Source organism: Apodemus sylvaticus, chromosome 11 (assembly GCF_947179515.1).
Source record: "Apodemus sylvaticus chromosome 11, mApoSyl1.1, whole genome shotgun sequence".
Taxonomy (NCBI): domain Eukaryota; kingdom Metazoa; phylum Chordata; class Mammalia; order Rodentia; family Muridae; genus Apodemus; species Apodemus sylvaticus.
The window spans coordinates 77,136,734-77,163,816 of record NC_067482.1 but is presented as its reverse complement, the minus strand read 5'-3'; the positions used below and the strand labels follow the sequence as shown (position 1 = coordinate 77,163,816).

Genomic DNA, 27,083 nt, shown 5'->3' with positions numbered 1-27,083 from the left:
GTTAGTTTTCTTTGAGCCAGATTTTCTGGGACATAATTCTGTTGTGGGAATAAAAATTCTACATACACAATTCTAAAGAACTTTATTTGGTTTTATGTAACTCACGATGAATTTTGCGAGTGTAATGTTCTTATTGCCCTCCTTTTTTTGTTCACAGGTTGTAGCTGAACACCCAGATGCCTCAGGGGAGGAGATTGAAGAATTGCTTGCGTCTCAATGGAGCATGCTCAATGAAAAGCAGAAAGCACGATATAATACAAAGTTTTCCCTAATGATCTCTGCCCAGTCTGAAGAAGACTCTGGTAAATATACACCTATACCTATGTCTTCTTCTTGGTGTAATGTATAGAGTGTGGGCACACTCACAGTGTTCAAATCTATGCCTATGTTGTTGTTCCCTCCCTTACACACATGCGGGTGTGTTTTGGATTGTCCACAGGACCTTCATTTTACTGTTTGTATGCAAAGTAGGGATTCTGACTGTAGAAATTGTAGGTGTGATGTAGGAAAGAAGAATTGGTAGGTACTTCTAGCACTCTGGTCTTAGTCACATGCGTCAGGCCCAGTAAGAGCAGTTAGTTTCTGGCCTGTTTGCTTAAGTACTCGTAAGTGAGATGACTGGTTGACCTTCACTTGGGCATCTCATTTCTAGGCTTTCAGTTTGAAAACTTTAAGACATATCAAATACCAGTTTGGGCTATGGCAAGGTGAGGAAGAAATGGAGAAAATGTCTATATGTCAGGTTTGTGGTGTGTAAGCACTTGGACACACAAGTTGTAAAAAACAAAACAAAAACCTAAAACAAAATATTCAAAGCCCTGTTAATGAAAAAATAAAGTGTGAAATATTTAAATGTTAAAGTAAAAATACAGAAACAGTTTGTAACTCCTAAGATCCATTATTGAGCTTTGGAGATGCTAGATAAGAAAGCCAAGGTGTCCTAGGAAGTCCTAGAATAGCTGCCAAGTATTAAATTATGACTATACATATATACATTAGTTGCCCCTATGCCCCTCATGGAATGTACTCATCTTGATTTAAGGTTCGCTAGGCATCTTAATTACTTTTCTCCTGCTATGATAAAGCACTATGACCAAGATAGTCTATAGAATAAAGCGTTTACTGGGAACTTAAAATTTTAGAGGAGGATTCCATGATCATCATGGAGGTAATCATGACAGATGGCAGATAGACATGGTGCTAGAGCAATAACTGTGATGTATAAGCATGTGGCACAGAGAGCTAATGGTGCAGGAATGGTATGGGCTTTTGAACCATCAAAAGCCTACCCTCTAGTAATACACCTCCTTCAACCAAATGGCACCTAAATAGTCCCAGCTGGGGAGCAAGCATTCACATTCATTTAAACACTAGAGTTCCATAGCAGCTCATTATATCGACCCTGAATAGGCTTGACCATTTTCATTTTGCTCATGCTTGTTTAGATGCTGTAATTTAAAATAGCAAGAATGTTTAGAGTTTGTGAATTTTTTAAAAATGCATATTCACCTCATGGTGTGCTAATATACTAAGTCTTAAGTAATATTTCTTTTCATTATGGTGTACTTAGAAGGGGCAGGCATTTCTGAAGCCAGGGTTAGCTGGCCCTAAACAATAAGTGTATTTGGAGTTGTAGTCAATAGTTACATAATGATGGTTTTCTACTCATACTGTCAAATGAGTGTTATTCCTAAATGTCCTTGAATCATGACTTCTTAGTCACCTTGCTGTTGACCATAAAGATGTATAATCTTTGTCAACTATTGTGCTGACTCAGTATTAGGGAACTCAGATTTCCAGAGAAAAGATTGTGTCTCATCCCAGGTAAAGTAGACAATGCTCTGGGTATTTATGGAAAAAAGTGACAGTCACCTCCCAGTGGACCTACAGCTGGTCAATACCTGGGGCTCAGTGTTAGAGCTGTGAGCACAAACCAACTGAGGTGTCTGGTGGGGATGCCACATGGCACATGTTACTCCAGTAGTGGCTGAATGAGTTAGCTCTGGGTATCCTCAGCTTTGTAGACAGACCTCTTTCTCCCCAGGCTTTGCAGCTAGTCTACAGCCATGTGGTCAGGATTAAAGCCTAGTAAAGATTTTCAGAGGCCTTGTTCATACTAGCCTAGAGCTAACTATGACTGCTTGATTCCTTCAGTAGTAACTTGAGTCCCAGACCTGAGGAGCAGCCTTGTGAAGTTGTAGGTACCCAAGGCATGGGCCTCCTGCTGAGGCCTTCTGGATATGGCCGTGCTGTGTTTCCAAATATGAGTTTGAGAATGACAGTGTTAAGTTTTCTGAATAGTGATGCCTGGTGGCAAACACTTATAGTTTCAGCTACTCAGGAGGCTGAGGCAGGAGGATTTAAGGCATTTCTAGCCAATGTAGTGAGATTTCCTATTTCAAAATAAAAGTAAAAAGATGGATGGGGATATAATTTAAACCCTGGGTTTTATCCTCAGCAACACACACACACACACACACACACACACACACACACACATACAAGTTTGATAAATAGAACTCTAATGAATAGTTGTGCAACTGAAAATAAAGAATCTGTATTCAAAATAGACATTGGCATGTTCAAAGTAGTTGACTCTAGAATTTTTTTTTGCCTTCTGTCATATCTTTCTAAGTCAGTGATATTTAAATACTTTATTGTATATTAGTGATATTTCTAGAGACACCTAAAATATGGTATTATCAAAAAATGTATAACAGGAAGGGCTTAATTTTCAGATGCAGATATAACTTTGCTACTTAAAAATTTGTTATTTAAGCCTGGTGGTGGTGGCACCACGCCCTTTAATCCCAGCACTTGGGAAGCAGAGGCAGGCAGATCTCTGGGTACAAAGCCACCTGGTCTCCCTAGTTCCAGGACAGCCAGGATACACAGAAAAAGGTCTCAACAAATAAAAACAAGCAAAAAGTAGTTATTTGAGAGAATACATAGTAGCAAGTTGTAGTTTTTATGTTTATTTTTTATTTAAAAAATTTTAGATATGTTTTTATGTGTTTGAGTGTTTTGCCTGAATGTGTATTCACACAGAGGCCAGAAGAAGGTGCTGGCTCCCCTGAAATGAATTACAGATGATTGTCAGCCACTTAGTGGATTCTGGGAATAAAACCTAGGTCTACTGCAAGAAGATGTACACCACTGAACCATCTTTCTAACCCCAAAGTTGTAGTTTTTTAAAAGTCGACTTAAATCCTACTTGTCTTTGCATGTTTGTAAGTAAATACTTCTTTTTCCCCTGCCCTGAGACAGTGTCTTGTTGTATAGCCAAAGCTGGTATTGAGCTTAAACTCTGTCATGCTAAGCCTTCTTGGGTGCTGGTATTATCATATCCAACTGTAATGGATTTGTAATTAAAAAAAGACTGGGCTGTACTTAATTTTAAATCTATAGCATATTAAAAATACAGCAAATACCAAGATAATAATCTTTAGGTAAAATATTTAGGTCTTTAGTTCTTTTTATGCTAATAGATTAGATTTTTGGCCTTGGGCATGAGTCTGGTTGTTGGTTTACATGCTAAATGCCAGAGGTGCATGTGGACTCTTCCCTGCGCATTAACTCTCATTCTTCATTTCAAGGAAATATGAATGTGAAAAAAAGAACCCACACAAAGAGAACAGATGACCCTCCAGAGAATGTGGATGTTGAAGATGCACCTAGGAAAAGACTTAGGACAGATAAGCACAGTCTTCGGAAGGTAATGTTCTAGACTTCTCTGGCCTGTGAGAGTGTATTCTATATAATTCTTGAGACCCTGACAAAATATAGGCAGTGGAGCTTTCTGGGCTCTTGCTAGAGTGGTATTTAGTAGTAAGGCCACTGAAGAAAGGACATGTTCTTTGGGACTATTGGTATGAATTTGTTCACAGGAACAGCATCCAAAAGCTTTGAGTAGTATTTTTTTAAAGATTTATTTGTTTATTATATATAAGTACATGCTAGCTGTCTTCAGACACACCAGAAGAGGGCATCAGATCTCATTACAGATGGTTGTGAGCCAGCATATGGTTGCTGGGATTTGAACTCAGGACCTCTGGAAGAGCAGTCAGTGCTTTTAACAGACACTGTCCATGCCCTTTGAGTAGTATTTTAAGTAATAATTTTTTTATTTTATGTGTTAAAAAGTGACTCTTAGATTGAAGAGCATACCTCAGTTCTTGATTGCTCAAGTAGAATGAGCTTGACCTTGAGATTCATTGTTAGTACTTGGTAAGTTTTGTCAGTAGGATTAGTATTCAGTGTGCAAATGAGGAATATGAAAACCCACTAAAGATACTTTTCACTGCAAAAAGAAGTTAAAGAATCTGTGACAGACACTGGAAATGGATTATATGAATTTACTCACTTTGTTAGTAATTCATATCTTATTTATTCACTGGAAACCCTATGTGGGCGGCACTGAGGCAAAAAGGAAACTACAGAATGGATTAAAAGCAAACCCAGGGCTTTGAGTGTCAGTTTTACTAGGACAGTGGGCCTAGTATCTGAAGGAAAGTGAAAGTGACCAAAGTCTGTTTGTGCAAATCTGTCTGCCACGTGAAGCTCACATGGAAAGAGAGTGACCTTTTAACACTACTTGTTTCAGCTGTCTGAGATAGATCTAGTTAACTTTTTGGTACATTGAGTTTAATTAGGCTTTGTGTTATGTATTTGAATTTATATTTTTCAGTAGTTCTGACACTGCTATCTATCTATCTATCTATCTATCTATCTATCTATCTATCTATCTTTACATATTTATGATTTTGAATAAAGCTTGATACTTTGATCAAGTTGCCTTTTATTTCTTTTCTTCTAATTTTGAAGAATAGAAAATCTCACCTCGCTGAAGTATAAACTATATTATTTATCTATAATTATTTTTTATCTATCTACCTATAACTATATCCTTTATATTTAGGGTTTTATTTATAGTATTTTGAACCATTTTTCTGATGCATAAAGTGTTACTTGGACTCATTTGCCATCACACAGGCTATGTAGTGGTGAAGTATTACTGTGAGTTAATAGAGTTTCAAAGTATCAAGAAGTGCATACTTAAGTCCTTTAGATATGTGTAATCAGAACATTTTAAATACTATAATTCATATAAATAGGCATACTTTTTTTTAATATTAGCCAAACAGATGAGAAAATAGCACATTTAAAAAGTAGTGGCTCTTAATTCTTGGAATACAGAGACAGACAGATCTCTAGTTCCAGGCCAGCCAGGGCTATATACATAGTGAGATCCTTTCAAAAAGTAGTCTTGTTGCTCTGGTCTGGCCTTTATTAATCTAAGTCATATTGTATACAATTACTGATATGTATTGATTACATTTAATGAGCCAGCAGCAGTCAGAAAGCTATAACAGAATTTTTGTGAGAAGTCTCAATGGATTTTTATGTTCCGCTGGATCTGCTCTGGCTATATAGGTGTCAGTGAGTGAGATCTGAGGTCTGGTACTGTGTAAAGTCCTTGTCTCTCGGAGTGGCATTATAACCATTAGGCAGCACTGTTCCTGTGCTGTTGAAGCATGGTTCTTGTTTGTTTCGTTTTGCTTTTTTGTTGTTGTTTGAGATAGGACTTCCTATAACCTAGGCTGGTTGAGAATTTTCTATGTAGCCTAGGTTGGCCTTTCAATTCCTAGTCCTTCTGTCTGTGCCCTCATGAGGACATGGATTATAGGCTTGTGCCACCATGCCTTGCTGAGGACATTTTGAACTATATTTTCCTTTCTTTTTTGTTTTTACTGTCCGTCCATTCATCCATCGATTTACTTACTTGAGACAGTCTTACTATATAGCCTTGGCTGTCTTGGAACTTGCTATATGTATCAGACTGGCCTCAAACTCACAGGGCCTGCCTTGCTTTTTCCAGTGCTAGGGTTAAAGGCTTGTGCCACCTCACTTGGATTGAAATACATTTTTCAAAATCCTAGCACAAAATATTTATGATATTAAACCTTTATTTTTGTGAGAAAGGGTCTCTCACTATGTAACCCAGACCGGCCTCAAATTAACAGATCCTTACCACCATGCCCAGAGTTTCCATTCATTCATTCATTCATTCATTCATTCATTCATTCATTCGAATTGAATTGAATCTAAGGTTATAATAGACATTTTCTACAACTAGCTAGCCCCCTTTTTAATTTTGAATATATTTTTAATGATTTATTTTATTTTTATTCATGTATGTATGTGTATATCTATGTAACTAAGAAAATAATTAGTTCAGGGTATTTTAAAAAATCATTATGGGCAACTGTTGTCCTGTTGAGTGTAAGGAGTACTTTTCCAAAGAAAGAATTTTCTATTGTGTAAATTTTTAGCAGCCTGTGTTCATTCACATTAGGAGAATTTTTTCCTTTGATTTCTTTCTCTTTGTCCACCCTTTCCCCTCCCCCCCCCTTTAAATAACAGAGAGAGACAATCACCGACAAAACGGCCAGAACAAGCTCTTACAAGGCTATAGAGGCAGCTTCCTCACTCAAGAGCCAGGCAGGTAATGTGGTCAGGCTCCTTCCTGGCTCCTCTGGGTGCTTGGGTGGGTGAGCAGGGTGGCCCGGCCCTGCTCTTGGGGACCCTCTAGTGTGGGCACCTGAGAGGGACAAAGAAAATAAAAGCAGGTCTGGGCAAGAGGGATCCAGGGTTGCCTCAGAAGAGTGGAAAATTAAGCTAATACCAAAAGTAAGTGGGAAAGTTCTTGTGGAATTGAAAAGTAACTGAATGCTCAGACTGTGAGAACTCAGTTATATTGAAGTTACTTTTCTACTGATTGTCACTTGACTTTATTATTTTTCAGTTTGAATTTTATTAGAAGAGAAATTTTAACCAGAAATTTTCAACAATTCTTTATGAGATGAGTTGTTACCATAAATTCTGTCCATCTGATTTAGGTTCTTGATGGTTCATATTTAACTAGCCAAAAGTAAAAGTCACAGTTGTTTCTGTTTCATATGATAAAGAAATCAGTTTAGAGGACTTTCTGTGAAAAACAGCTTAGCTAAGCAGTAAAAAGGAAAAATTACACCTTTTGACCTGAGTGTGAGGGATTCTGTAGAGACACTTGTCTGACAGGTTAGCACAGAAACACCATCTCCAATATAGGGTAAGCCATGATGGTCAGAGATTATTTTCTTTGTGCTGCAGAAGATGGATGAAGTTTTTAAAAATCAGCTAATTTTTAAAGCATTTGTAACATTTGTGAATGATTGGAAATTTAAACATAGGTATTGAACATTGCTATTTTAACATATGAAAGTGGTAATGTTTTACTTAAAAATTTTTAGAGGTATGCTCTAAACTTTTTATGCAAGAAATTATGTATAGTGTTTGTGTCAAATAATCCTGCAGTGGGTCATGGATCCAGGCGTGGACGAAACTGCATTGGTCCTGGGTTGTTGGTTTTGGGGCGGGGCAGGTGGTAGGATGAGGGAATCTTTGTATAGTATGTCTGTTTTATTTTTTTAAAACAGTTTTCCATGATAAAAGTTAAGCCCTTAGTAATAGCTGTTTTTAGAAATTCATTTGCTAGAAGGGGTTATTCAAAACAGTAAGGAGGAGGGAAGTTTAAGATTTTAAACTTTATAAACTTATTTTACAGCAACGAAAAATTTGTCTGATGCTTGCAAACCATTGAAGAAGCGAAATCGGGCTTCTGCAACAGCGTCTTCAGCACTTGGGTTTAACAAAAGTTCATCTCCTTCTGCATCCTTAACTGAGAATGAGGTAAAATCATGATAGTGATACCATGGCATTCATGTGAAGGCCATTATTTACTCAAGTTGCAATGTGAGTGGAAAATCCTTTTTTAAAAGAATTATGTTGGTGTTCTCCATAGGTATTGGTGAGTTTCAGGAGTTCTTAGCCATCTAAAAAATCACAAAATTGAGGAAATGGTGCACTCTTTTAGTCTGAGCACTTTGACTATAAATACATACATGCACATGGTGAATAGTAGGTGTACATACATACTTCAGTCTTGTTGCAGAGTAATCATTGTTGCAATCTGTTTTAAAATGGTATGTTCTGTAAAGCTAACTCTGTTTTCTCACATGGAAGGAAACTCACACTGGCTCTACCAGGACATGCTATATTGGCCACTGACACTTGCTCCTGTGCACCTACACTGGTGGGATGGAGGGGCTCTCGAGCCCATGGGGAAGCCAAAGGTTTCTTAGTCCTCCTGCGTTGCGTGTCTCTGGTCCTTTGTTCTGGCATGTCTCAGATGTGAGTGTGAAGGCAAGTTAGAACTGTCACTGTACTTAGAATTCCTGTTTCTGTTCTTGCAAAACACACAATAGCAGAGATGTAGATGGTATTATAATAGGCTGCTGCTGCCATCACTGTAGTGTGTAGCATGTAGCATGTAGATGTCATTACCAAATATAAAGTTTGCAAATGCCAAAATCAAGGAACAGCTATAAATTCAGGAATCATTATTTATTTATTCATTTTGGTACAGAGGTAGTTTTAATTTCTTGATTGTAGTGACTGCCTTTATGGACCTTACTTTACAGTTTTAATTTCTTGTTTTGACCTCTGTAATTCCTCATTGTAGATTGGAGGTTTATTTTTACAGTATTTGTAAGGAGGTGATAACCTTGGTCTTCATTAATAGCATAGTGAGATGGTAACTAGACAGGCCCCTTTCTCCTTTTGGATCAAAAGCAGCACTTCTTGACTGGCCTCTGTTATGGTCCTTAGTAGGATTGGGTGTGTCCTTGCTGTCCTTTCTATTGGTGGAGGGCTGGGCCTTCCATTGCATGATGGTTAGGGGTCTGGGTGGCCCAAGGAACACCGTTGAGAACTCTGTTGCTCACTGCCTGAAGTGTGGTGTAAATTTAGACTGTTCAGTAAATTCCCAGTCACACAGACTAGCTCAGTCATAATCTCGAGTGTTCATACTCATGGGACTGGGACTTCCTTATAGTTGTTATGTGTAGAAAATTAAGCATTTCTTATATTTGTACACATTTACTTCATTGCTGAGCTTCTATCTAAAATATTACTAAAATAGAAAAAAAGCTAGATTTATATATTTTTTCATTTTTCTTCTCTTACCGGTATTTACACTAGTATTTTAAAAAAAAATTAAAGATGGTCTACAGTTTAAGTTAACCATATTAAAAATGAAAGGGTTTCTGTTCTGGAAACTTTTTCATTTAGGCATTAAAGTTGGACTTTGCATTTGTGTATTTTTTTAAGTGCTGGGGTTGGAACCCAGGGATTTGTGAGTCCAGGCAAATGTCCTATTACTGAGTTACAGTCAAGCCCTATAAACATTTTCAAACAAGTTTTTCTTGCTTTATATTTTGATCTGTTTATCAGTTGTTATTTTATATATGCTGTTGTCGGACATGGGAGAGAGAAAACTATTGAGTTACTGAACTTTTTAATGTATTATTCCTCATCATCAGTATTGGGTATTGAAGGTGAAAGCAGAGGGGGAGCAGAGAAGCAGCTGGTGCTGCTCGGTAGCCAACATTTGGAAGGTCCAAGATCGAGCATTCTGTGACAAGATGTAGTTGCAACACCAGAGGCTGGTAGATGATTTCAGTACATTCGTATTACATAGTAATATTACATAGGAAATGTATTGAGTTCAAGTCCCTTCTTATATTTCCAAGGGATATATAAATCTCACAGTACACTTTATGTTCCTTAAGTAAAGTGACTTAAATTTCTAGGCCTTCTCTATTAGGTTACTTGTGTGGTTTATGTAAATATTCCATTATAGCTTATTTTATAGAGTTGGCACTGTTAATTTAAAAACTTTAGGTGAATAAGTAGATTTACCTAGTATGCATTAGCACTACTAAACCCCACAGTGAGTTTACAAGTGTATAGTGCTAAGTGTTTGCTAACACATGAGCTGTGGAGACTATTGAGTCTGGTTCTGATGTGAAAATTACTTGTTTGGGGATCAGACTTCCTCTGCACTTCAGGACACTTATGTTTTGCATGTTTATATTTTTTTCCCCTCAACACACTTGATTGAAAGAAAAGAGGATTATGTAGGGTTGGTATTCAAGACACTTTAGGACATGTTGTAGTTTAAGATCTTGGAAATGTATATGATAAATTTATATTGGAATAATTATTAATTACATGATAGTACATCACCCCAATAAAGAGATTAAAATTGCACACTTGCATGACAGAGGCCTGTGAAGGAATTGATGTGATTTAAGTGTTTTGTAACTTCATTTTTTGTTCCCTTAGTAGAGCAAATTCTTATTTTTTTCGCCTTCACTGGTAACAGCTTTTATGGGAGCCCACATCAGTCAAGTTGGACTTGAACTCAGCCGCCCTGTACTGCACTTAGAATGATGTAATACCCCAAGATGTCTGCTGCAGGTGGTGCATCATCGTATACACTAAGTGACATTTCTATCACAATCATTTTATGGAAGATGTGTGATAATCTGTTTTTACTGGTATTAATAAACACATACAATGAAGAAAACAGATAACAAATTTTAAGACCAAGGTAAGATACTCAATCAAGGCCATTTAATCAATCACATTCATCTCATAATAGAAACACATTCATATTCTAATGATCAATCTAAAGTTCACGTTGAGGAGGAGGCCCTTTGATTGAGGCTGTCCACAGCTGTGACCTTACACCATATTGAAGGAGTTATCCTGTTAATGCTCACTGTTTCCTCTGATTCATAACTTACTGAATTTTTATGGAAAATGTCAGCATCTGTTCTATCAGTAAGAAAGAACAAGCAGGACACACCGAAGGTTCTTTGTCAGCTATTTTCATTGCCAATGAAATGTATTCAGTATTGTAGATATTAAACCAGTTTTCCCACATAACAGGCAAGAAGAGTTTTGATTCTGTCCTTTTTTACGCGACAGTTTTATTATGACACTAGACCCAGTAGATTTTTAGGGAGAAACACAATTAATAGTATCACGGTGACCATCCGACTGCTGATCTAGTCACTGACATAATCAGTTTATTTACAACAGCCATGTCAGCAGTTGCTTTTGTAGGACATCAGCATCATGTTCTAAATGTTGTGGTCCTGGATGTCCAGCTGGGGCTACCCAGGTGCCAGCATGTTTGCATGGGAGGAAAGGCTCCACTTGCCCTTAGCTCAAGAAGCAGAGCTTGTGCTATGCACGGGGTGTGCGAGCGGTGCCCAGGCCGTTCCACACAGACACCTCAGTGTTGGACCTGTGATGAAAGATTCTGAGAAATACTTTTGTTCCAAGCCATTAAGTAATGTAACGCATGTAAAACACATAGAGTGCCTGGCACCTTGCAAGGACTCAGTGGTTCACTATTGTGACAGTAATGGTTATTACAATAAAAATAATAAAATCACCATCATTCTATTTTTATCCAAAAGTATAAATTTTGCTTTGGCATGAAAAATGATCCCCTTGACTGCATCATGCATGTGCGGAAAAATAAATCCAGAAGTAGCAGAACCCTAGCTCTGTGTGTGTGACACAGTAGGGTATTAGACTATGAGGTTGTGGTCTGGTAAGTCACTCAGATGGCTCTGCTCAAATATATTGAGAGACAAGACCTCAGAGAATACCTAGTGTGAACATTCTAAGTTGTACTGTTCTTAACGGACATGAAAGATCTCAGGTAAATAAAAAAAATTTTAAATATAAATCATAAAATTAAAAAGTATGTGAAGAAATATGATGGTGTAGAAATGGCCCTGGTTTAAGAAGCGATTTCTCAAAAGTAAAGATACTATCCCAGAAGATCTTGGGCAGAAATGAAGGGATTTCATCTGAAATTAGAGCATGATGAATTTTGAGCGGGTGCCCAGGAAGCAGCTCGAAGATAGGCACTTTGCTCTGTGATGGGGAAGTGAGGACGTCAGAACTAACAGTGATGTTCACAGAGAGGCACAGTTGGTACCTCCTGAGTTTAGAGAGTGCGAGGGGAAAAGGGTGGGGACCCTGGAATGTTCTTCTGCTGTGGAAGACAGAGCTCACCTTGGGGCAGGGGCAGGGGCGGGGGCAGGGTCCTCAGCATTCTGCAGTGAGTGTAGCGTGAGAGTCCTCCTTGTAGGGTGTTCCTGCCCCAGAGACCAGTGGGAGTCTTACAGTAGATGAACAGTTATGCATCAGCTCAGGGCTCACCTCTCCTCAAAGAGGTGAGGAGCAAAGAGACTCTTGTTTAATTGAGTCTAGCAAGAAACAATAGCTTGTCTGCTAAGAGTACAAAAATTATGTGACAAATTTGTTATGCTACAAATTTAACATGGAATTCCTTCATTTTCTATAAAATGTCAACAACAACAAAAAAAAGCGATGCTACCTCCAGCCTTAGGTCTTTTGAACTGCCCACTGTTGAGATGAATTTTACTTTTGCCATATAAACAATTATTACCATTTGATTCTATTTGGCTTCCTTCAGACTATTGTTTGTATACTACATTTGCTTGGCAAGGGGAGGTAGCTTTCTGTGTAAGACTGATTCTAAAGAGATGAAGACTTGTCTGAATGTACAAAGGTTTGCATTGTAGCTGTCCTAATAGGACAGCACACCAGGGAGTATACGAACTGATAGAGACCTGTGCTCAGCTGCCAGGTCCGTCAGGTGCTTCTTCATCAGCCCCTCTGGCTCCAGATGGACTTTCCCTCCCTGCGGCTTTTCCTCAGAGTTGATGAGAAGTGAATGTTGTCTTTTGGTCACGATGCCTTTAAGTGTAGTTGTAGCTCAAAACTCTTTTTAGTATTCATATCTGTTTACCTCTGTGTTTCCCAACAGAAGACAGCTTCAGTATTTTTAAGAGGATACCCTGAAAACCAATATGAAATCTAAGCATGACAAGGAAGTAAAACATAGGATCTAAGAGGAGAGGGTCCTTGCTCTTTGCATGAGGACATCCATTCCACCCACTGCCCCCAAGAGGTGTAGAACAACCTGCTTTTAGTTTGGGTGGACGGATTTTTAAGTTGGTCTCCCTGTCAAGTTATATTTAACTATGGGATTAGTTGAGGTAGTTCATGCAAAAGCACCAGAAAACTTAAAATAGGGTTCTATGGGGGAGGAAGCCAGATGAGGGAAGGGCCTTTTCATTAATGAGCGAACGTGTCACAAGAAAAGCAAGAGAAACAACAACAACAAAACCTAACCTGGTAACCACATGTCTGTGACTCCATGTACTCATCCCAGGGTTGTAACTGGAGCCTATGGGCTGGCTAGATGATATAGGTGACTGGCACCTATTAAGAGTCTGTAACATAAATGCCATAAAAAAAAAGAAATAAAGATCATAAGTAAACATCTCATTCCTCAAACAAAAAATGATGCCTCTGTGTAAAATTTGAATGATTAAAGAGTGCTCCTGACAAAGGGTCTCATAGCCTGGAGTGAGGGCCAGAACTGATTTTGTTCTGTCTGTCCTTCAGCACTGGTGTGTATTATTTATAAGCTCCTAGCTCACTCACTCACTTGAGCAGAATGAGGAACCCTGACTGAGTGGTTCTTTGTTGGCCTCAGTTGCTTTATGTAGGCCTGAGATGTCCTGTGAGGTCATAGATCCCTTCTTTAAGAACCATTTGTCCAGTGACAGGTTAACCTTAGGGTCATTAACACTTAGTAAGTTTGCTTTCTTTCTCTGTCATTTGATTCTAAGGTAACATGTCTCACACATACTCAAACATATAGGTTGCTGATCCACCTTGTATCCTGCTGTCCAGGTGGACTTGTGTTAGGGACCCAGGGGCCCTTTGGAGTGTAGTGTGCAGCACCTTATTTTAGAATCAATAAATCCATTATCCAGTTTTTGAAAAATCAATTCCAAGGATTATATTTATCTTTCAGATGATAAAATCCAAGTTGTCTTTTGCTAGAATAAAGCAGAAGGGCTTTCCTAACATGCTTTTAGAGCTTTTATTATTACTGATACTGACTTAGAAAGCTTTTTGGGTTTTGTATTTGTTTTAAGAAACATTGATTACTATGTATTTTAGCATTTTTGGTTGATTGCAATTGACTTTGTTTCTTTTATTATTTTACTTAGAATATTAGGATTTTATTTTTCACTAATTTTTCTGCCAGTGAAGGAAATGGTCATCCTTAGTACACAGAAAAGTATGTTTTCATTTTTCCTTGTTTGGGAATGGTAAGGGAAATGCTTTTTGGGGGTTTAACTAACAAGGATGTACTTCTAATAACCTGACATATCTATCTCATTATGTCAGAGTCCTGTGTGCTATATCCACATTTATATATATATATATTTTCTAGCCTATGTAGTTGTTCAGCTTTTAACAAATTACTCTGGCAGTATTTTAAACATGCTAGCATTTCAGGGGTATTCTACATAAAAAAATAAAAATAAAAAAACAAAAAAAAAAAAAACAAAAGCTGGGATCAGGTGGGAGTCCTAGTTTTGGTACAGGGCATTACCAGTCCATGAGCTAAGGAAGCAGGTGGGCTGGTGGTTCTTCTGTTCTCAAGCCTTTCAGGTGAGGACACATGGCCTGTTGCTGCAGCTGGCTGGACTAGGCTCTTCCACAGCCTGCTCCCAGGGATGGCTGCTTCTGAGTATACAACTTGGACATGGTTGAGTCAGTAAACTATTTAGAGACTCACTTAACTTTAGATAAGGGCATGCCTTTATGGGAGCAGTAGCTGTATGACTAAGTGGCCACAGCTTTCACTGAAGACTTTGCTGTCCTCTTATGCTAACTGTGTAGAAGCTGGCTTTAGATTAAATGACTATGAAGCACAATGACATTCTGTGGACTAAGTTTTTTTGTATTTTGATTCCCCCCTCCCTCTTTTATGTCCTCAGTAAGTCATACCTGGCGTTGAATTAGGAGCAGCTAGGAGGGTTCTGGTCTGTGCAAACATTAATAAAAATTATTTTGAATTCTAGGATTTTAAAATGGTTGACTTCATTTAAAATTGTCTTAATTCTACTCTTAATACTTCACTGTGATGTTACCTTGGAAGACCTGCTGAAGATCAGTCTTTTAATTTTAGACCATTATATATGCTGAGCACAGGATTTTTATCATTTGTAAATCTAAAACCGTCTGTGAACGCATTTCTATGCTTCTTCCTTTATAAAAGCATAACTTTCAAACATGAAAATAATGTTGGTTATAGAAATATTCACTGTTCAAGGTCTGTAATTGTATTTTAAAATGATGTAGTATTCAACTTGTGAAGGGATTTGTTTTGTCAAAAAAAAATTAAAATTCAGTGTGTATCAGCCCACAGAAGGGCAAGGGTCTGCTTTGTGGCCACAGTAGGGTAAACCCCAGTTGCATTTATTGAGCCTTTCTGATGGCCACATAGCTCCTGGCAGTGGGTTGGAAGATTTCTATTGGGTCACATGATGTCTGGTAATACCATCTTGAACTCCCTGTAATAGATGGAGACTGCACTTCCTGAAGGAATGTGTGTCTAAGGCAGGTAGGCAACTCGGTAATTATCACATCCCAAGTAGTGAGTAGACAAAGTATTTTCAGACTCAAGAAAACTTGGGCAAGTCAGGAACTAAGCTGCTTGGAAATCAGTGCCACAAGCATGACCTTGGTGGACACAGGAAGCCACAGAAAAATTCTTGACAGTCTGTGTCCCATCAGTCACTGCATTTTTCTTTTTTCAAATACATCCTATTGGATACTGAATAGATCATAGATGTTGTAGACATACATCTGGGACTGTGTTGGGACCATACAGGTGATATGTTACTTCCACAAATGGCATCTCCAAGTAAGCTGTCACACATGGAGGTGGAGCCTGCAGCTGGGGTGAGGTGCACACTCGACTCTACTTGCAGGTGGTTTGCTGAGCAGAGAGCTGAGGGACCCTCTTGACTGGGTAGGGGTTTGTCCATTTGTGGGGAAGGATGTGGTGAAGGTGGACCTTCTACAATCTGTCATGAACTGTGATATTGTAAGGTCTATATTCTGTATGTGGATAACAGACCCAATCAGGAAATGAGCCTTATGTGTGTCATTAACTTTTATATTTTCATTCAAAATATGTATTCAGTGTTTATTTCCTCAAACAGACTTTGTTAATTTAGGAAATATCTCCAAGTGGAAACGTGCTAACTTTCTGTAAATCTTAAATAAAAGGTGCTGTTCCTTCCTCTGACCCAGGACTGGTTTGTGTTTTCTGTCTTTCTTTCCATTCCTTTCTCTTTTTATAGTTTTGAAATTTATTTTATCCACACTAAGGGAAGAAGTGGGCTGGTGGATGGAGCATGGGCTCTCCTCCGTGGATGATGTGCTGAACACCTTTGGGTCTCAGTGTCTCCATTAGTCAGATGGGTCATCCTGTGTGGCTGTGGGAGCTGCTGTCTGAGCCAGGACAAGCTTTGTGGCCACTGATTCCGAGGCCCTGGGCCTCCCTAGTACTTACTCCTGTCTCATCTCAGAAGTGCTCAGGCCCCACCTGTGACCCTCATATCTGATGGACGTATTAAATTTGGAGTTTGAACTCAGAGCCTTTCACGTTGCCTCTTTCTGGATGTTGATGTTAAAGAAGTGGGAGGTGAGCTGATGGGAGAGGGATTGGCAGTGGGCCCTGTAGTTCCAACTAGTAAGCCTCCTGGTCACAGACCTTATGATGTGACACTAATCTAGTACTCTCCATGCTAGTTACATCTTCCCGCAAAAGGTGAGAAAATACATTGAAAGGCCTGTTTTTATTCCTTCATTACATTCTTGTTGCTATATGTGTCTAGTGAGACTAGAATGGAATCACACAAAGGCTGTCCCTTGCTCCAGTGGCCCATCAGAGCCACAGGAGTCCTTGGTAATTTATCCCACTTTAACATTGAGTTCAAATCAGAAAAAAATGCATGTTTTTTCCTCTCATTGCTCCCAATAATTTCAGTGAGATAAAGGGAAAGCTCATCAGTAAGGCTGCAGAATCAATGGGCCAGAGTCCCTGGTGAGTTGTTTTTTTTTTTTTTTAATGTGGCCTAATTACACTATCTAGCTTTGTGTTCACTGGCAAATAGCAAGCCTGTGACATAATTACTTGAGATTTTTGAGGTAAACATGAAACATAATTAATTTTTTTGCTTTGTTTTATCTCCAGAATTCAATTCTCATCACTTTCTAAGATCAGATAAATTTTTTTTTTTGGTATAGAATAATATTTATTCAGAGTAGGGGATGGGAGTTAGTGAGAGAGAGAGAGAAGAAGAGAGAGAGAGAGAGAGAAGAAGAGAGAGAGAGAGAGAGAGAAGAAGAAGAAGAAGGAGGAGGAGGAGGCCGCTGGCCATGACCATGTGTAAGGGGGAAGAGCCCCAGGGGCAGAGAGGTGAAAGAGTGTGGGAGAGCAGAGAGCAAAGAGCAATCAGGTAAAATTTAAGCACTTGCATTTGATAGATGAAAGGGATTCCTGTTTTACAGATTTAAACATTAATTGGTAGTATTTCTCAAGGGAGGACAGGATGCACCCTTGTGCAGCAAGGGTGAGGTTGTACCTAATTTTTGTTTAGTGGAGGGGAGTCAGGAAAATGGATGCTTTCATCAGCACACATACTGCATTTCCTCCAAGTCTTTTTCCTTAGGTTCAAGTGTTAAGGAAGGCAAAAATTATTTCTTGCCTTTCTGTGGGGCAGAGCAGACGAGTTGGGTGGGACCAGTTAGCTTTGAGAGGAGAGACAAGGCAGTCAGGGTTCAATGTGTGACAGTTCTAGGGGAGCGACATGCTTCTGGGGGAACATAGTGTCCTCCTCAGTAGAGTGAGAAACAGCTACTGTGAGGTCTTTTTTGAAAATACACTTTTTTTAAAAAAAAATTCATGTGGTATTTATGTCTGAGCACATTGGGTAAGAAAGGGCAAGAATATTCCAGAAGTCAGTTTACTTAGAAGAGAGATAATTGGATTTTCATAAGTTGCTTTATTTAAAGGAATATGTCTTATATACATATGTATATTAAATATTGAGTAGACTAAAGTCCACTTCTGAAGTTCTTTATGTAGCGTTTTACAAGTCTTACTACTTCCAAAGCCAGTGATGGTGTCTGTATATCACTGGGTGATAGGGCAAGAAGTAGGCCGTGTCCAAAGGATGTGGCCCCCTGTCTTCTGTGGCTAGTGAACTGTCGTCCACCTCCTTCATCTCCAGGTCTCAGACAGCCCAGGAGATGAACCGTCAGAGTCTCCGTATGAAAGTGCAGATGAAACACAGACCGAAGCATCCGTCTCATCTAAGAAATCTGAAAGGGGAATGGCTGCCAAAAAGGAGTACGTGTGTCAGGTGAGGGGTAGGTAGTGTCTGGTGCACTGGTGAGGGCTCCTCATGACGTCCTCGGACAGCGGGGCGAGCTTCCAGCATCCTCCCCTCTACCCCATTATTACTCACAGACCCCTCTCTGGAAGGGTTAGACTGTCAGCAGAAGTCTGGTATTAAGTTGCCTAAGGTAACATTGATTCTCTGGCTGGATGTGTTTCATGTACAGTACAAGTGTGTGTGTGTGTGTGTGTGTGTGTGTAAGTACTTGGAAGTATGCTATAAGAGGGAAGGTGCTAGATCATATGGTCCCTTTGCTGCTTATTTTTAGTTCATTGGGTAGGCCAGTCACTGGTGTAACTAGATCCGTTCCTACAGAGGTACTGCCTGCGTCAGTTTCCTGCACTACTCACCCTTCAGTGCCTTAGTGCGAGCACGACTGTGAGACACAGTCAGTGTCAGTATCCACATGGCTGCTGCTCACCTGTCCACAGTTGGGAATGCTTGACAGTCAGCTCCATTGTTTCTGTCTGTGGAAGGATGGCTAGTTTACGATGAAAATATGCCATGGGTCTTGGGTTTTTGTTTTGTTTTGTTTTGTTTTGTTTTTGACATTCTCATCTGAGCTGAAAACCTGAATGTATCTTTTTGGGTTTTCATCTTTTGTTTCTTTAGCCCTTGCTGAGGGGCTAACACTGTATAACCTAACCTGTCTGTAGTCTGGGATCCTGCTAGGTATTTCACTCTTTGGTAATGTTCATTCGCACGCCAAAGATGGAATCAAATTGTCCCTGTGGTGCGGAGAGCCCTGAAAGGGCCCTGACTATTCATGCTGCCCTTTGTTCCCCATAGTTGTGTGAGAAGACAGGCAGTCTCTTACTGTGTGAGGGCCCCTGTTGTGGAGCATTCCACCTAGCCTGCCTTGGACTTTCTGGAAGACCAGAAGGAAGATTCACCTGCACCGAATGTTCCTCAGGTAAGTTCCAGCTTCCGAGGCTAGGGGTTTATGTGTGGAAATCAATGCTGCTTGTCCTGTTCTGTGCTTTCTCTAGTTGTGTATGAGTCATTTGGCAGAGAACAAATCCAACACATACAGTCTCAAAGGTGAATGTTTCTAAACTGCTCTTCCACTCTACTGTATTAACTTGAATGACAGTATCCCTGGACAAAGTAGTTCAGGATACAGTGACTGGTGGAGTGAGGAAATAAAAGGCTCGGTACTTTCCCAAACCCTTTTGTGGGGCTAGCCTCAGCCTTGCTCTACAGGTGGTGGTTATGGGGCATTGAACAGTCCTGCCTAACTAGTAGACAGTTACAGAACATTGGTGTTTGTAGACTTTTACGTTCTTTACAAAGACTCAGCTTATTTCCATGTAATTCTTATTTTGTGAGTTACTCATGTAACTCAGCTTATTTTCAGCAAGAAGTTAACCGAGGGGTTGAGTACCAACCACTCTGGTGCCTCAGGATTCATCATAGAGTCTAGGGTCACAGTGAGAAGGCTAGCTGCGCAGTGGCCCTGCTCCCCACTGAACGGCTCAGGCTGTGCAGGCAGCCCAGCAGCAGTAGCAAACTTCAGATACTAGCCTTCCTACAGCCATAGCAAGTCTGCTGCATTGGTGAGTGGGCCAGGAAGGAGAAAGGCTCCCCATATTTAGGTGAAGATGGAGATGATATCAGTGAACGCTGATGACTGAGGTTTTCCTGATGAAGGCTTAAACTAGTCATTAAGGTTGGAAACAGAACTAGCTTTAGCAACACAGGCTGCTCCAAAGCAGCTTCCTTGTGCTAGCTGCTCAGAACTGCAATTTAACTCCTGTTCTCTGTACCTTTCCTTTTCTTTGACTACTTGTTAGGGATTCACTCGTGCTTTGTATGTAAAGAAAGCAAGATGGAGGTGAAACGCTGTGTGGTAAATCAATGTGGAAAGTTTTACCATGAAGCCTGTGTAAAAAAATACCCTCTCACAGTGTTTGAGAGCCGAGGCTTTCGCTGTCCTCTCCACAGCTGTATGAGCTGCCATGCCTCAAACCCTTCAAATCCACGGCCATCAAAAGGTACAGATAGATGTGTCCTTAAAACTTGGGTGTGGGTTCACTGGCAGTGTGTAGGTGCTTCTGAAAGCAGGCCCATTGATGCCCAACAAGTGTCACCAACTGTAACAGTCTCCAAGACCTTCCATTTTTCTACTGACTCATCATAAGCTAGGTCAAGTGTTGTTTTTTTTCCCTGTAATGTAAGACCTGTTTCCATTCCATTTTCCCATATCTGTTAGCACATTCAAATTTTTGATTTTTAACAAAGGATACTACCTGAGCTATCTCTGGGTTCTGTTTGCTCTTTTTTTTTTAAAGGCACTTCATATATAAGTAAAACCTTTATTTGTAACAGAAGAGGTCGAATTCTAGGCCTCACATACTAGGCACGTGCTTTACCACTGAACTTTATCCTCAGGAAATATTTTAAAATCAAATTATATATGTGAAAGAGAAGGGTGCTTGTGTGGGATTGGAGAGTGTAGTCTTGTCCTTGTCACAGGACTTCTCTGCCAAGATACATTCAGCAATATTTAGGGAGAATTTGCTGTCAATACTTAGTAGGTAGTGTGCCCAGAAGAGACTCTCACAAGTCCCAAATGATAGCAGCACTAGGTTAAGAAATGCTGGTTGACCCTGCTTTAGAATGTGATATTTAAATGGTGTCTGTGTTTTCAAACACTGTTTTGAAACCTTTGCCTTCATGGAAGATTTTGTTATTAACAAGCTCCAGAGTCTTCTATCCTAAATTTTCTAATTATCTGAGGCTTTGTGATGTTGGTCATGGAAGCAAGACTATTTGTGGTCCTCAGGGTGTTATTTCCTTTAGGTAAAATGATGCGGTGTGTCCGATGTCCCGTTGCCTATCACGGAGGGGATGCCTGTCTGGCTGCAGGATGTTCAGTGATTGCTTCCAACAGCATAATCTGCACAGGCCACTTCACTGCCCGGAAAGGAAAGCGGCACCATACGCATGTTAATGTGAGCTGGTGCTTTGTGTGCTCCAAAGGTAAGCATGGATTCTGCTGTGTGTCCTGCTCCACACACAGCTCAGCTGATACTGAAGGTGGGACCTCAGTCCTCTAAGAGTCACATAGACTGTAGGAAGATGAATTTGGGAAAGTGACGCCATTGAGTGTTGACTCAGGTTGATATACTGGAGCTTGTGCCTCTGTTGGGTTTGTGGCAGTTACAGGTTGAGGGAGAGGGCCTAGCTAGGCAGTGGTGGTGTACACCTTCGGTCCCTGTGCTCAGCAGCCCAGGCAGACAGACGCAGGCCGATGCACAGCAAAACCCTGCCTGGTAAAACCAAGAAAGAAAAGGCCTAACCTGACCTGGAGAGACGAGCTCAGGCTAGCCTGTTCTCCTTTTGTAGGGGGAAGCCTTCTGTGCTGTGAGGCCTGCCCTGCAGCCTTTCACCCTGATTGTTTAAACATCGAGATGCCCGATGGCAGCTGGTTCTGCAATGACTGCCGGGCTGGAAAGAAGCTCCACTTTCAAGACATCATCTGGGTCAAACTCGGCAACTACAGGTATGCAGTAAAAGTCTATGCTTTTATAAAGTCTTCTTGTTCAGATGTGTTTGTTTTACTTTATAGTACTAAGTATTGAAAATTTTGTCACTCTCTGAAGAATATGTGAATCCTGTTTTTAATATTTATAATAGATGGTGGCCAGCAGAAGTTTGCCATCCCAAAAATGTTCCCCCAAATATTCAGAAAATGAAGCACGAGATTGGAGAATTCCCTGTGTTTTTCTTTGGGTCTAAAGATTATTACTGGACGCATCAGGCACGAGTGTTCCCATACATGGAGGGGGACCGGGGCAGCCGCTACCAGGGGGTCAGAGGGATTGGAAGAGTCTTCAAGAACGGTATGGAGATTTCCCAATGGAGCATAGATGGCACTCTCTCATGGCTTGTTAATTCTGATTTCTGTTCTTTTGAAATTTGGTATTTTAAAAAAATTCTTGGACTAAATACTTTTATCTCTACCTTTATACTAGAAAAAAAGGAAGTTTATAGGCAAATGTATTTATTGAAGTATACTTAAGCTTTTAAATAACAATATAGCTTATAGTTAATTTTATTAAATGACATAATAATTATTGCTTTTTAAAAATTTGTTGTTTGTATGTATGTTTGTTTGTTTGAGACAACGTTTCTCTGTATAGCCCTGGCTGCCCTGGAACTCATTTTGTAGACCAGGCTGGCCTCGACCTCCCAGAGATCCACCTGCCTCTGCCTCTTGAGTGCTAGGATTAAAGGAATGTGGCACCACTGCCTGGCAGAAATAAAGCTTTTTAAAAGATACTATCTTTAGCACTAATTTCAGATATTTTCCATAGCTGGCATTTGTGTAGCATCTTTGGAGATGATTTTTCATGGTTAGACCTCAGCTTCTAATTCATTCCAATTCAGAAGACATAGTGGACCTTCGGTGCCTTACACAGTGTCAGGGTGGCCAGATTGACAGGGATGCTGTGTCTGATGCTTCAGTCTATGAGACAAGAGTATAGAAAGTTGGTTAAGCCAGATCATGGCTTGGACAGGAAGGACACAGGTTAGAGGTGTGACATTGGGCAGGAGAATTGGCATTTTCTCCAAGTGCAGAATGAGTGGAGAGTAGGAAAAGCTTAGCGTGCGTCCATGATTCATGCAGGGAGAACTAAAGTTGTGTCACTGCTGATGGGATTTGCCATGGTAGATGGAGATCTATGTCTTGAGAGCTGTTGGTTTCTTATACAGCTGAGAGTTTAGCAGGCACTAAACAGCAGCAACCTGGAAAGAGAAAGCAGTTCTGTTTCCTAATGCCTCAACATTTGGGAGCTTTAAGGAGTCTTGGCAATAATGGATAGCTATCGAAAGACTCTTGAAAATTATCAGGAAGGAGAGATCTGGTAGAGACAACCCAGTGAGTTTGATATGGTTCCAGATGGTGAAAATGGTACTCCAGGCTTCTGACTCCTGATAGTAGCCTGCTATTAAGTTGAATCCACTAATGACCAATCAGCAGCTGTCAGCTTAGCCCACCCACTGACCAGGCCTCAAAATGACATTGACACTTTGTGAGCTTTGGGTGTTGATGTAGCCTTTGCTGATCGGAACCAGAGCTTCTTGTCAAAGCACGTTTTCTTTCAAAGAGAATAGAAATTCCTTTTTTTTTTCTTAGTATACTGTGTCCCAAGCACTAGCACTGGTGCCTTGTCTTTAGAGCTCAGTACAAAGAATGGGTAGTGCCTGACAGACAGAGCTGGAGCTCCCAGTGCTTAGGCACTAGGCACTCTCTTGCCTTTTCTGGTGTTTCATAGCCTATAGCTTCCTAGAAACCAACAACAGTACTTAGCAGTGATTATGGAGCATAAAAGACAGATGTGGGTATTTACTGAAATATATTTCTTATATTCTGTTGATTTTTTTAAAAATATTTATTTATTATATGTAAATACACTGTAGCTGTCTTCAGATGCCAGAAGAGGGCGTCATATCTCTTTATGGGTAGTTGTGAGCCACCATGTAGATGCTGGGATTTGAACTCATGACCCTTGGAAGAGGAGTCAGTGCTCTTACCCAATGAGCCATCTCTCCAGCCCCGATTTTTTTTTTTTTTATAGCATTGCAAGAAGCTGAAGCTCGTTTTAATGAAATCAAACTTCAGCGGGAAGCCCGAGAAACACAGGAGAGTGAGAGGAAACCTCCACCATATAAGCATATCAAGGTGCTGGGCCTATCAGGGGAGGGAGAGAGTGAGTGTGTGCTTGTGTTCTCAACAGAAAAGTGAACGTGGCTTTGGGCCACTTCTCCAAGCTGGGCCATGAGGGAGCACACTGTATGAGTGTGAAGGGCCCAGGGCTCTCTGCTTACAAAGTAGAGTTATGATGACAATTTGCTTTTCCCTACAGGTGAATAAACCTTATGGTAAAGTCCAGATCTATACAGCTGACATTTCTGAAATCCCAAAATGCAACTGTAAGCCCACGGATGAAAACCCCTGTGGCTCTGACTCCGAGTGTCTAAACAGGATGCTAATGTTTGAGTGCCACCCGCAGGTGTGTCCTGCAGGGGAATACTGCCAGAACCAGTGTTTCACTAAACGCCAGTACCCTGAGACCAAGATCATCAAGACAGATGGCAAAGGGTGGGGCCTTGTGGCCAAAAGGGACATCAGAAAAGTATGTAATCTGTCTTCTTTTTGTACTGTGTAGTGATTCTTAGTTGTGTATGTACTAGAATGTACGTGGATGTGGATGTGTCATGGCATGTGTGTGTAGATTAGAGGACAATGTTTGGGAGTCAGTTTTCTCCTTCCATGTGAGGCCCAGGGAACTCATGTCCTCAGGCTTGGTGGCAAGGACTTTGCCTACTGGATCGATCATCTCAAGGACTTTACTCACGGGATCACCTCCCCCTCCCCCCCTCATAAGAAGTAATGGCTCTCTGCTTATTGGGTGGGGATATTTTGTTTTTGAATTTGTATAAAATATTTTAAAATAGTGTTCAGATTGAATTATTATCATTAAAAATTGTAAGCCAGGTATGATGGTACATACCTGGTATGTGGCAAAGGCAGGCAAATCTCTCTTGAGTTCAAGGCCAGTATAGTCTATGTCGTGAGTTCCAGACCAGGCAGGGAGAGCTACACAGTGGAGACTCCTTCCCCCCCACCAAAAAAAAAATTAGGAAAAAACAACAACAAAAGTTTTAAAACATACATAACTGCTGTCAGAGTTAATGCTAATAAACTTCCTTAAAGCATGTCTTCAATCAGAATTATAGTCTTCCTCTTAGGAAAAAAAGAGTCTGTGACATGATTGCTTTTCCTTAGACTGGCAGTCAGACACTCAGGCATTCCTGTAAGGGCTTAGGAGGCGTCACCATTTGGCATTGTCTCAGTATAATCCAGTATGAATTAGATAAACAAAAAGTTCATTGTCAGGACTGGGAAGATGTCTCAGTGGCTATGAGTAAGTACTAATTGTTCCTTTAAAAGGATCTGGGTTCTATTCCCAGCCACATCATGGCTCACAGTCATCTATAACTGTAGCTCCAGGGAATCTAATGTCCTTTTCTGGCCTCTAAGGGTAACAAGCACATGCGGTGTGCAGACATATATTCAGGCAAAACACCTTTATTCATAAAAATAAATAAATTCATTGGTGAGAGAGGACGACTAATTTCTGCTAACCCTGTTTCTGCTTTCAGATTCATTTGCCAGAATATCCCCTTCATAGAGATACAAGTGGGACGGTTGTTTACCTTGTCACAGACTGGCCCTGAAGTGCTTTTTCATGACCTAGGGAGCAGTAGTTTCAAACTCAAGGTCCATGACCAGAGTAGGTCCAGCATGGATAATGCATAAGCTATGGCACTAGAATGAGCCACATCGGTTTTTTAAATGATTGCGTAGATGTACCCTTCTCTAACCTTCTTCCTTGGTTGCCACAGCTGTTGCTTCATGTAGACTTGCCGTAGAACCTGCCTGTCAAGTTCTTTATAACCTCTTTCCTTTTGGGGAAATCTGCATGTAGTGATTATTTACATGGACCAGATATGTGAGATCACTTGAATTTGACCTTAACAAAGGACATCTAGGACCCCCACCCCAAGATATTTGTGTGTTACACTAGACTGATTGCTAGTGCCGTGGTGTCTTGGACCCTAATTCTGAGACTTGGTCAGTATATACTCAGTCACTACACTCTTCTGATTCCCAGGGAGAGTTTGTTAATGAGTATGTTGGTGAGCTGATTGATGAAGAGGAGTGCATGGCAAGAATCAAGTATGCACACGAGAATGACATCACTCACTTTTACATGCTCACCATAGACAAGGTAAGGGGAAGCCCGTGTCTGCTGTTCACTCCTGAAGTCTTGAACAGGGACAGGAGGGTTCACCTATAGGATTGGCCTCTGTATTTTGTTGACATTCTCATTTCTTCTCCTTAATAATTGTTTTTCCAAACATTTGCATATTTTTTCTGAATGTAGAGCTGCCCCTTGCCAGAGAGCATCCTAAGCCATGTGTGTTTAGTACAACATAAATAGTGTACCAAAAATCTCCTTCAGACCAGGGGGAGAAAGGAGAAAGCACAGACAAGCATTTCAAGCCACCTGGGCTACACTGGCTGTGATTTGATCCATTGCTTCTGAATCCTGTGCTCTGTGTGTGTGTGTGTGTGTGTGTGTGTGTGTGTGTGTGTGTGTGTGTGTGTGTGTATATACATGTATGTCTGTGTAGACTTTGTAAAACAGAAGATAGTGAATATGGCAAAAATACTAATTTATACGGGTGGATAGGATGCAGTAATGTGTATTGTGCTTCTCGATTTTCCCATGGGTTTGTTTGTTTAATTAAAAATTGGTTGCAAAAGGTGTCGACCCTCGAGTTCTAGAGCTGAGTAGCATGTCGGCCTTCAGTCCATGACGCAAGTAGGTTCATGGAAGGCCTTTTGTAGGAGGTCATTCTAGTTTGTTGGGAAAGCTAGGAAGGTAGGATTCTGGAGGCCACCAAACAGAAAACAAGAGTCAGCACTGTAGTAAGGAGAAAGGCTTTACTGCCGCAAGGATGCTCCTGTACCCTGTGTGGTGATAGCTCAAGAGGTTGCTGCTCATCTCCTCAATTCATTTCCCCCTTTCCCTTAGTTTAGAGCTATACATTAAAAACTAAGACTTTCCCAACTATGCCTAACCTGGGGAAGGCCCAGGCTCAGAAAAAGCCACAGACATCACCCACTTTAAAAAAAAAAGAAGGAAGAAAGAAAGGAGGAAGAGGAATCCTAGAACAGTAGAAAGAAAAGAATAAAACTCAGTGAGACCAGAGGAGGTAGAATAATCTGATTGCCAGAGT

At 40.4% G+C, this 27,083-nt stretch overlaps 1 protein-coding gene across 7 annotated transcripts in view; it reads left to right on the top strand.

Moving 5' to 3' along the window:
• The window catches only part of Nsd2 (nuclear receptor binding SET domain protein 2), a 73,251-nt gene that overhangs the window by 39,856 nt on the left and 6,312 nt on the right, over nucleotides 1-27,083 (top strand). For 5 of the 7 annotated variants that reach the window (XM_052198605.1, XM_052198606.1, XM_052198607.1 and 2 more), the window contains 13 exons: nucleotides 158-302; nucleotides 3,597-3,715; nucleotides 6,424-6,505; nucleotides 7,607-7,731; nucleotides 18,099-18,230; nucleotides 19,056-19,179; nucleotides 20,060-20,260; nucleotides 21,069-21,248; nucleotides 21,615-21,771; nucleotides 21,906-22,111; nucleotides 23,852-23,955; nucleotides 24,140-24,409; nucleotides 25,952-26,068. In XM_052198605.1, the coding sequence (XP_052054565.1) occupies nucleotides 158-302; nucleotides 3,597-3,715; nucleotides 6,424-6,505; nucleotides 7,607-7,731; nucleotides 18,099-18,230; nucleotides 19,056-19,179; nucleotides 20,060-20,260; nucleotides 21,069-21,248; nucleotides 21,615-21,771; nucleotides 21,906-22,111; nucleotides 23,852-23,955; nucleotides 24,140-24,409; nucleotides 25,952-26,068 (1,962 nt within the window). Of the gene's footprint in view, nucleotides 1-157; nucleotides 303-3,596; nucleotides 3,716-6,423; nucleotides 6,506-7,606; nucleotides 7,732-10,227; nucleotides 10,247-10,267; nucleotides 16,109-18,098; nucleotides 18,231-19,055; nucleotides 19,180-20,059; nucleotides 20,261-21,068; nucleotides 21,249-21,614; nucleotides 21,772-21,905; nucleotides 22,112-23,851; nucleotides 23,956-24,139; nucleotides 24,410-25,951; nucleotides 26,069-27,083 lie in introns of those variants that run through there. The other 2 variants (XM_052198610.1, XM_052198611.1) reach the window with 2 other exon arrangements.